The sequence below is a fragment of the Theropithecus gelada genome, chromosome 4 (genome assembly GCF_003255815.1).
Source record: "Theropithecus gelada isolate Dixy chromosome 4, Tgel_1.0, whole genome shotgun sequence".
NCBI lineage: Eukaryota > Metazoa > Chordata > Mammalia > Primates > Cercopithecidae > Theropithecus > Theropithecus gelada.
In genome coordinates, this window is record NC_037671.1 from 45,440,216 (window position 1) to 45,450,673 (window position 10,458).

The 10,458-nt window shown below is 52.4% G+C and overlaps 1 protein-coding gene across 4 annotated transcripts in view; it reads left to right on the plus strand.

The window, feature by feature from the left end:
* Positions 1-1,079: 1,079 nt before the first annotated feature.
* Positions 1,080-10,458, plus strand: part of PTK7 (protein tyrosine kinase 7 (inactive)) — an 82,689-nt gene continuing 73,310 nt past the window's right edge. For all 4 annotated transcript variants that reach the window (XM_025382459.1, XM_025382462.1, XM_025382461.1 and 1 more), the window contains exon 1: positions 1,080-1,369. In XM_025382459.1, the coding sequence (XP_025238244.1) occupies positions 1,291-1,369 (79 nt within the window). In that variant the 5' untranslated portion in view covers positions 1,080-1,290. The remainder of the gene's footprint in view (positions 1,370-10,458) is intronic.

Below are 10,458 nucleotides of genomic sequence, written 5' to 3' on the forward strand. Positions count from 1 at the left end.
TCTCTTCTCTTCCTCCCCTTGTTTGTATCATCTCCAGCAGGGCCTGTAGGAAGGCATCTGGGGGATGGGGAAGAAGGAGGCCCACAACCCAAGGAAAAGGTGCTGTGGACTGGGTTGTCAGGGACATGTGGTGGCCATGTGGCAGGACCCTGGAGTCCTGGCGCCACTTCTCCTGGCTGTGAGGCCCTCTGTGGCTGCCATTCGTTCTCCCAGCTGCTTGGGGGAAGGGAGGACTAAGCAGGCCTGGGGGGCCCTCCGGAGCCAGAGGGGAGACAAGGCACTATCCATCCCCTCTCAGCATATCTTGGAGGCCTGAGCAGCAGCTGGGGCCCATCTTCTAAAGCTTGACTCCTCCTGACCCGCCTCCTACACCCCTTGCTGCTTTCACAACAAAGAAAGAATGTGGGGGTGGTGGCGCGGGGGGTGGGGGGTGCCTGGAACAAGGGTTGTGCTGGGCCTCCCCACAGCTGGAGACTTGGCCATACCCTGACACAGCCCAGACTGCCTGGAGATGGACTTGGGATGAATTTGTCAGTTTAGCAGCCTTCAGCCTGGCTTTCAGAACCCAGCGTGTTTCTACCTTTGGGTTCAGATTGGTCTAGAGCCAAACCAGACCCCATGCACCCTTCAGCCCCTCTCCGGGCTACACAGCATCTTCAGGTTACTCTGCTGGGGGACATTAAGGACACCGTGCTGTTCTGGGTCTGCCTGTAAGATTTTGGGTTGCTGAAGAGTGGGTGGGGCCCACCTCTTCCGCTACCCCCACTTGGAGAATTCTGGGGGAACTGTTGGCCAGAGCCTCCAGGTATGCACAGAATGGGCCATTCTCCCCAGGGTCCATGGCATCTCACAAGTCACTTAGGTTCTCCCGGATCCCTGCAGAGTCAGTGGTAGGTACAGCAAATACTCCCCTATCCTTCTCAGGTCCCCTGCGCTCTCCTGAGCCTTGCTCTCTCTGTTCTCCATCCCTCTCCAGACCCCTCCCCTTACTGAGCTCCTCCCCGCCTCGGCGAGGAGGGGGCGTCGAGGGGGCGGGGCGCCGTGCGGGGGCCGGAGGGGAGGGGGCGTCGTGGGGCGGGGCTTGGCGGCGGCAGCGGCGGCGGCGCGCGAGGACTCCGAGGTACCGGGCGCGCGCGGCTCCGGCTCGGGACGCCTCGGGGTCGGGCTCCGGCTGCGGCGGCTGCTGCTGCGGCGCCCGCGCTCCGGTGCGCTCCGTCTTCTGTGCCCGCCGCGGAGCGCAGTCTGCGCACCCGCTGTGCGCCCTCAGCTCCTTTTCCCGAGCCCGCCGCGATGGGAGCTACACGGGGATCCCTGGCCAGACCCCGCCGGTTGCCTCTGCTCAGCGTCCTGCTGCTGCCGCTGCTGGGCGGTGAGTCCCCGAAAGCTGAGGGCGCAGAGCTTGGGAAGCGCGGGAGTGCCCGTGGGCAAAAAGCTGCACCTGGGGAGGTGGGTTTGGGCGGCTGGAGCGGCCCTGGAGTGGTGGAGAGGCTCGCTGGGGGTGCAGGCTCGCGGCGGAAGGGCGCAAGGAACCCGGGGGCCGGGAGGCTGACGAAGCCTCCAGGGACTCGGTCAGGTCCCCCTCCCACCCGCGCCGCGGGGACGCATTTCCAGCCTCACTGAGTTTTTGTGGTCTGAGCCGAGAGTTTGCTCGAGAACTGCCGAGAGTTGCCGGCTCTCGGGCCCAGATGGGGAGTTTCTTGTCGGGGGAGAAAAGACCACCCGCACCCCCCGTGGGGGGTGCGAAGGGGAAAAGGGAGCCCCCCCACCCCACCCGGCAGGGTCAGCCCAGGTAAGAGTGGCCGGTTTGGGGCCCGATGCCGGACAGACCTGCGGCGCGCAAAGCGCGGAGCTTTGTTACCTACGCTGACCCGACGCTCCCGGCTTCCCTCCTCCAAGTTCCTGGGCAAAGCCGGGACCCCAGATGGCCCTGCGGGTGAGGGCGGAAGAAGGGAAGAATTAGGGGCCGCCCCATGGCTTCTAGTTACTGGTCTGGAACCCTGCGCCCTCTCCGTGCCAGGGCCGAATCCGGGGATCCGAGGGTCCCAGGCTGTCGCGGTGACTAATGTGTGAAGGCCGCTGCCAAAATCGGGCATGGCCTGGCTGCAAAGGTACGGACGGGGTTTGTTTTGCTCCTTCCTGGATTTCCATCCTGGCTGTCCTCACAGAGGAAAGGAAATCTTTCTAAGGACAGAAAAGCAAAAAGAACTCATTCAGGTTTTTCTTGGGGGGCCTTAGTATTTTAACGCGGGTGTGGCCCTCATCACCAGGCAGACAGCACCGCCCCCCCCAACTCCCGCAGCTTTTATTTCCTGGCTTGGTCACACCTAAGAGTCACCACTGAGGTGTCGAAGTGCCTTACAGGAAAGCATCAAGCCACCCGCCCATCCCAAACAGCCCGGACTGGAAATAAAGCCCCCCAGCCTCCAAAACACTCTTTGGTGGTCCTCGAAGCAGCTTTCTCTTGGGGAGCTCTGTCCAGAAGACCTGTCCTAGGTGATCACTTCCCACCTCCTTTGAAGGTGGCAATGGGAACAGCATGGGTAGGGAACTGCCTTTCTAATACCTTTCTGGCCTGCCAGCTGTGGAGGGGTTTTGGTGCTGGTGGAATCAACATCTTCCCTGCGCCCAGTTGTAAAAATGAGAGGTAAATGTAACCCAGGAAAGAGAGTAAGCTCCAGGGATTTGGAGGAGGTGTTTGGAGTTGCCCCATGTTTCTTGTGATGTGTTTGGTGGTTATTGCTCGTGGCAGAATCCACATCTGCTCCCAGAGGAAGTATGGAACTTTTTTGCACAGCCAGGATGGGGGCCCAGCCATCTGGGCGAGCAGCCCGAGCTCACAGGCCTCCTGGCTCTTCTGGTTGGGTTTTGGTGTGTGGGTCTGCCCAATGAGGCTGCCTTCACTGCTGCTGTTCAGAGTTCTGGAGTCAAGGGGAGTTTCTGGTGAAGATGGGGCTCTTGCTCAACAAATGCTAAATTCCTAAATTCCTTTCATGAGAAAATGACTCTGATGTTAATTGACTTAATCTGGTGACTAGTGTTTAGTGTGTGCGTGTGGAGGGGGGGGATCCTGTTGGGGGAAGTTAGGGCAGGCTGAGGGCTTAGGACAGGAGGTCTGTAGTCTCCTTAGGGGTGGGGGGATGTCTTGTGCTCAACAAAGGAACATTTTAATGAGAGCCTTAAATCAGTTCCACCAAATGTGCCTTGTTGTGGAACCTGTCCATGTGCTGTAAACAATTTCAGTAGAGGCCGAGGCGCCTGTTGTCTTCTAGTGAAATCCTGGGACTCAACCCACCCCCAGACGCATGATTTCAGGGGGCAACGATTTTTTTAATAGATCACAGTAGATTTTTCCATCTCATTGTTTGTGTAATTAACTGGAGTTGTAGTGAGATCCCACTGTTAATAAGGCTGGAGTAAGGAACCTAGGCTGGCTAGGTTTGTGGATTAGACCATTTTAAAGTCTGGGTAATTATGCCATAAATGGCTGAGTTACTTTCTGCACTTTAAGATGCTGTTGTAATAAATATGGAGGAGGAGGAGGAGGAGGAGGTAGAGGAAGAGGAGGAGGAGGAGGCTTAATGTTTGAAACTTGGGATTCTCAACCCCAACCTCTTGGACAGTCAGATGTGGTCACTTCCTCATCCCGATTCCCCTCCCCCTCCCTGGTTTCTTTCCTCCAGGCTCTTGTTTCTTTGGGGAAATTGAGTCGTCATGTTCTGGGATAGGCTGTCTGCAGATTCCTCAAGGCTCTGCAGCCTGTAATTCAGGCCTAGGAGTTGCTTTTATTAGTGATGGCTTTTCTCAGCTGTTGGGAAGTATGGTGGCAGGGCGAGGGTGCTCTTCATGTCACTTGTCAAATGATAAACTCCTGGTGTTCAGAGCAGCATTGAGTGGTGGACAGAGCTCAAGCAATGGATATAAAGTATGGTCCTTCCTTGGCATCTGCAGGGAATTGGAATAGGACTCCCTGAGAATGACAAAATCCAAGGGTGCGGCCAGGCGCAGTGGCTTACGCCTGTAATCCCAGCACTTTGGGAGGCCGAGGCCGGCAGATCACGAGGTCAGGAGATCGAGACCATCCTGGCTAACACGGTGAAACCCGTTCTCTACTAAAAATACAAAAAATTAGCCAGGTGTGGTGGCGGGCGCCTGTAGTCCTAGCTGCTCGGGAGGCTGAGGCAGGAGAATGGCGTGAACCTGGGAGGCGGAGCTTGCAGTGAGCGGAGATAGCACCACTGCACTCCAGCCTGGAGGAGAGAATAAGACTCTGTCTCAAAAAAAAAAAAAAAAAAAATTTCTGTAAATTACATGTAGTACCTATTACAGTGGAGATGCTATGTAAATAACTGTTGTATTTTTAATTTGTATTCTTTTTAATTGTTGTATTGTTTTTAATTTTTATCTTCCCCCAATGTTTTTGATCCTCTGTTGAGGGATGTGGAGCCCAGGGATAAGGAGTGTATCTGGCAAAGCAGCAACTCAGACTCATTGGCAGGCCCTGTAGCCCTGGACAAACCTTTTAGCTTCTCAACCTCTTCTATAAAGGGCTTTCTAGAGTTGTGCTGGGGATTAAATAGAATGAAGTAGGCCGGGTGCAGTGGCTCACGTCTGTAATCGCAGCACTTTGGGAGGCCAAGGTAGGCGGATAACCTGAGGTCAGGAGTTCAAGACCAGCCTGGTCAACACGGTAAAACCCCATCTCTACTAAAAATACAAAAATTAGCTGGGTATGGTGGCACACACCTCTAATCCCATCTACTTGGGAGGCTGAGGCAGGAGAATGGTGTGAACCCGGGAGGCGGAGGTTGCAGTGAGCCGAGATTGTGCCACTGCACTCCAGCCTGGGCAACAGAGCTAGACTCCATCTCAAAAAAAAAAAAAAGTATACACACACACACACACACACACACACACACACACACACCCCTTTCTTGGTCTTTCCTCTGTGGTGTGCTTCAAAGATTCTTTCAGCTTTACAGTCATTCCCAACAATGGACGTTTTACCTACTGGAACCCTCCATTCCAGTCCAGCTGGACTATTTGCCATCTCCTAACACATATCTGGTTTTCTCCGACCTTTCTTTCCTTCGGGCCAGTCCCGGGTGTACATTGCCTTCTCCTGTCTCTCTGTTGCCCAGCCCCACTGCCTCTTCTTCCCTGAAGCTGTCCTATCTCTCCTGCCAGAAAGTAGACACCTGTAGAACTTCTGGACTGTCATTCTTGCGACACCATCCATATTTTTGCCCCGATGGGTTTTGTTTTAATTTACTGAAGGGCTCCCCCATAGAGTTTAGTACAGTACTTATTTATAACAGGTTTTTATGTAGGGTTTTTTTTTTTTTTTTTTTTTTTTGAGATGGAGTTTTCCTGTGTCTCCCAGGCTGTAGTGCATTGACTCAATCTTGGTTCACTGCAACCTCTCCCTCCCAGGTTCAAGTGATTCTCCTACCTAAGCCTCTTGAGTACCTGGGATTACAGGCATGCGCCACTGCACCCAGCTAATTTTTGTATTTTTAGTAGAGACAGGGTTTCACTATGTTGGCCAAGGTGGTCTCAAACTCCTGACCTCAGGTGATCCGCCCACCTCGGCCTCCCAAAGTGCTGTGATTATAGGCGTGAGCCACTGCACCCAGCCGATATAACAGGTCCTCATGTAGGTTTATTTCAAAAGTGAATGAACCATTTGGGTGCAGGGCAGAATGATCAAGGGTGGGGTTAAATAACCCCTTGTATCCTAGGCATTGGGAGTCTTTTGCACCCTCCCCAGCTTCTTTGGGTTGGGGTTGCCTGTTCCTCCTTGTGCCTTCTCTACAGTGACCAAATTAAAGATCAGACCTTCCTTCCCTGATCCTGGGCTGACTGGTTTTGGTGGTGGCTTTTCTGAGTTTTGATGTGGTGGGGCTTCTAGCTTTCTGCAAGTTCTGTGCGTGGGCAAGCACCGCTACATATGAAGCCGATTGCAGCTTAAAAACTGGTGCTAAAGTTGCTTCCTCAGAGAACTGTGTAGGGGCCTAGAGTATCTATAACTGCGCTACTTGAAGTAAGACCCACGGCCACATGGCATCAGCATTCCTGAGAGCATGAATCAGAATCGCAATCTGCAGTTTTTTTTTTTTTTTTTTTGAGGTGGACTCTCGTTCTCATTCTGTTGCCCAGGCTGGAGTGCAGTGGCACGATCTTGGCTCCCTGCAACCTCTGCCTCCCGGGTTCAAGCGATTCTCCTGCCTCAGCCTCCTGAGTAGCTGGGATTATAGGCACACACCACCACGCCCGGCTATTTTTTTTTTTTTTTTTTTGTATTTTTAGTGGAGACACGGTTTCACCATGTTGGTCAGGCTGGTGTCGAACTCCTGACCTTGTGATCCGCCCACCTCGGCCTCCCAAAGTGCTGAGATTACTGTGATTATAGGCGTGAGCCACCATACCCTGCCGCAATCTACATTTTAACAAGATCCTCAGGTGACTCTGTACCCCAGAGTTCCAGAAGTCCTGGCCTAGGCTTCCTTCTTTATACAGAATCTCAAGGCACATAGCTTTTGTTGCAACAGTATAAATTGGGAGCTGAGATCCTGCACAGTATTTGAAGATTTGCTTTAAATAACTTACTTTATGTGAACACTCCTTGGGGTGATGTGCACGCTTAAAAATTACCTCCTTTGGGTTTAACTTGAATTAGACTTTGTCAAGAAATTTCTCCATTAAATGTGTGACTCTAGAAAGTCTGCAATATTCAGCCTGATGTTTAGCTCCTCTCAAAACCTCAGCTTTTCCTAGAGGAAAATACGACTGATTTTATAACGAAAGTCAGTGGAGAAACTGGATTTGTTAGGCAGAAATTTGGTTGACAGACAACTTTTCAGGAATACATTTGGTTCATAAAGGGAGGCATGTCTCCGCTGGGCTTTGACAGTTGTAGTGTTGTTAGTCTTTGGAGCATTTCATATTCTGGAGTGAGGGGGTTTGTGTGAGTCTGTGTTTAAGCCAATGCAGCTTCTGTGAGACTCGTCTGGGACAGAGGTTGGCCGGTTCAGACTCTAATATTGGAGCCAAGAGCAGTTGGGGGCCAAGGATTCAGTCTTTGGTGTTTTCCTGATGGAAGAAAGGGTCATTAAACAGGGTCGGGTGTCCTTGGCCTGCGTCCCTCAACCTCCTGCTCTCCCTAACCTCAGTAGATGCCTCTCTGCTGCTGTGCCTGGACACTACCCCTGGCCAGAGCCACATGGTGGGGTTACAGACTCAGGGCCACAGTTGCTGGCGCTGGCCCTCACCTTGCCCTGGAGCTGCCGCCTGCTCCTCTCCTCGATTCCTGCTCTGGCCCCCATCTGCCTGGTCCTTTTTCTGAGGGTGTGAAAGTACTGCCATTGTAGCTGGTTAGAGCCCTATGTTGGAATTCTCTGAGTTCACTACTGAGCCCCCTGGCACTTTGGTGGAGCTGGCCCGAGAGCTGCCACAGCTAATCAGCGGTTTGAGGAAGCCCTCTGTAGTATGTCACTTTTTCCATCCTCTTTTCTTCTCTGCATTTAGGCCATTTCCCTCCCAGTAATGTTACACAAACAGCAGTGGGGCAGGGAGGAAGCTTGGTTCGAAGGGCTGACACGCACACAGGCGCCTTTCCCCTCTCGCTACTTGGTTTGACATTGCTAAACTCTCATCTGCTGTGTGCATTAACTGGGGTATGTGTTGAGTGAATGCTCAGGTGACTAGAACGTCATCCACCAGGTGTCCTGCAGATCCCAAGCCCCTGTTACAAGTGTAAGCCTTGATAAGTGGGATATGCACTCACAGGTTTGGGTGTGTATATAATTTCTGAAGACAAGGTTCCGAGTCGTGGGGTAGGGATTGTAAGTCACATATTAGGAAGGTATAGATACGTGTTTCTCAAAGACGTAGAGTGGAGAGTATAGTGAGAGGGCAGGTCACCAAAGTACTGAAGAAAATTTTAGTTTCCTGGGCCTTACTGCAGACCTGCCCATCAGAATTATTGAGGGAGACGCCAGAAAATGCATTTTATTTTTTTGTTAGATTATGTTGTTTTTGAATAGCCAATCCAGTTACATAGGTCAGATTTCTAAAGGAAACTGCATTTTAATTTTTATTCATTTATTTTTGAGACAGGGTCTCACTCTGTCACCCAGGTTGGAGTGCAGTGGTGCAATCACAGCTCACTGCAGCCTTGTCCTGTTGGGCTCAAGTGATTCTCCCGCCTCTGCCTCCCAAGTAGCTGGGATCACAGGTGCATGCCACCGTACCTGGCTAGTTTTTTACATTTATTTTTTATTTTTAGTAGAGACGAGGTCTTGCTGTGTTGCCCAGGCTGTTGAACTCCTGGGCTCAAGCAATCCTCCTGCCTCTGCCTGCCAAAGTGTTGGGATTACAGGTGTAAGCCACCATGCCCAGCCTGGAAACTGCATTTATAGAGCTTCCTGGAGATTCTTACCTACGCTTAAGTGTGAGAACCATTGAGTAGCCATAAGGAGAATTTGTCAGTCTGAAGTGGAGGTGTGGTGTTGAGAAAAAGGGCGGTATTAATAGTGGGGAGCTTAGGAGGGAGTTCATTCAAAGTGCTTGAGTGTCTTCTATGGGTGAAGCTGTCTGAGGAGCCATGGGACGCAGGAGGAAGACAAGATGGAGAAACGTAAATCAGATGAAGTATGAAAGACACCATTTGGTAAAGTGCTAAGTAGAATAGAAGTACATTCCAGAATGTGTGGGATGGTAAGTCTGAGATGTAGGAGCAAATGGGGGTGGGAGGGCTTTAGAGAGGAGAGAGGACCCGACCTTGCTGAATAGATGTAGTCAGTGATGGCCTCAGAATGATGTAAAGTCATCAGACCAGGATTCTGAAAACCTGGGTGGTTCTGTTCTACTATCACACAGCAGCCATAAGCGATGAAGTAAGAGAAGAGACATCTATAGACCCGTGACACCAGTTTTTCTGTATTCTGGTCCTGGATCAATTGCTGCGTACCCACATGACCCTGAGCTGGTTAGTTAACCTTTCCGAGCCTCAGTTTCCTCATCAGCACAATGCAAGTGATGCTTTTGCCTGCCTTGCTGGCCCCTGTGAAGTTGTGATATAATGCTCTTCAGCCGTGGAAATGGGTGACCCCTGGGAAGCAGCCCCTCTGGCTAGCCCTGAGGGTTCTTCCTAGAGACTGTCCTGGCCAGCTGTTTCCTTTTGAGGGGTCAGCCTTTTTTCTTTTTTCTTCCTCCCCTCCCCTCCCCTCCCTTCTTTCTCTCTGTCACCCAGGCTGGAATGCAGTGGTGTGATCTTGGCTCACCGCAACCTCCGCCTCCTGGGTTCACACCATTCTCCTGCCTCAGCCTCCTAAGTAGCTGGGATTACAGGCGCCCGCCACCATACCCGGCTAATTTTTGTATTCTCAGTAGAGACAGAGTTTCACCATATTGGTCAGGCTGGTCTTGAACTTCTGACCTTGTGATCCACCTGCCTTGCCCTCCCAAAGTGCTGGGATTACAGGCATAAGCCACTGTGCCCGGCCAGAGGTGTCAGCCTTTCTCTCCAGCCCTCTGACTCTAGAATGGTTTGCCGAAGGCTCAGCAAAGTGCCTCTTGACTAGCAGCCTTAGAAATGGTTTTCTCATTTGGGCCAGATGCAGTGGCTCATGCCTATAATCCCAGCACTTTGGGAAGCTGAGGCATGCGAATCACCTAAGGTTGGGAGTTCGAGACCATCCTGACCAAAATGGAGAAATCCCGTCTCTACTAAAAATACAAAATTTGCCGGGCATGCCCGTAATCCCAGCTACTTGGGAGGCCGAGGCAGGAGAATGACTCAAACCTGGGAGGCCGAGGTTGTGGTGAGCTGAGATTGCGCCATTGCACTCCAGCCTGGGCAACAAGAGCGAAACTCTGTCTCAAAAAAAAAAAAAAGGCCGGGTGCGGTGGCTCAAGCCTGTAATCCCAGCACTTTGGGAGGCCGAGACGGGCGGATCACGAGGTCAGGAGATCGAGACCATCCTGGCTAACACGGTGAAACCCCGTCTCTACTAAAAAATACAAAAAAACTAGCCGGGCGAGGTGGCGGGCGCCTGTGGTCCCAGCTACTCGGGAGGCTGAGGCAGGAGAATGGCGTAAGCCCGGGAGGCGGAGCTTGCAGTGAGCCGAGATCGCGCCACTGCACTCCAGCCTGGGCGACAGAGCAAGACTCCGTCTCAAAAAAAGAAAAGAAAAGAAAAAAAAGGCCGGGCGCGGTGGCTCAAGCCTGTAATCCCAGCACTTTGGGAGGCCGAGGCGGGTGGATCACGAGGTCAGGAGATCGAGACCATCCTGGCTAACATGGTGAAACCCCGTCTCTACTAAAAATACAAAAAAACTAGCCGGGCGTGGTGGCGGGCGCCTGTAGTCCCAGCTACTCGGAGGCTGAGGCAGGAGAATGGCGTGAACCTGGGAGGCGGAGCTTGCAGTGAGCCGAGATCGCGCCACTGCACTCCAGCC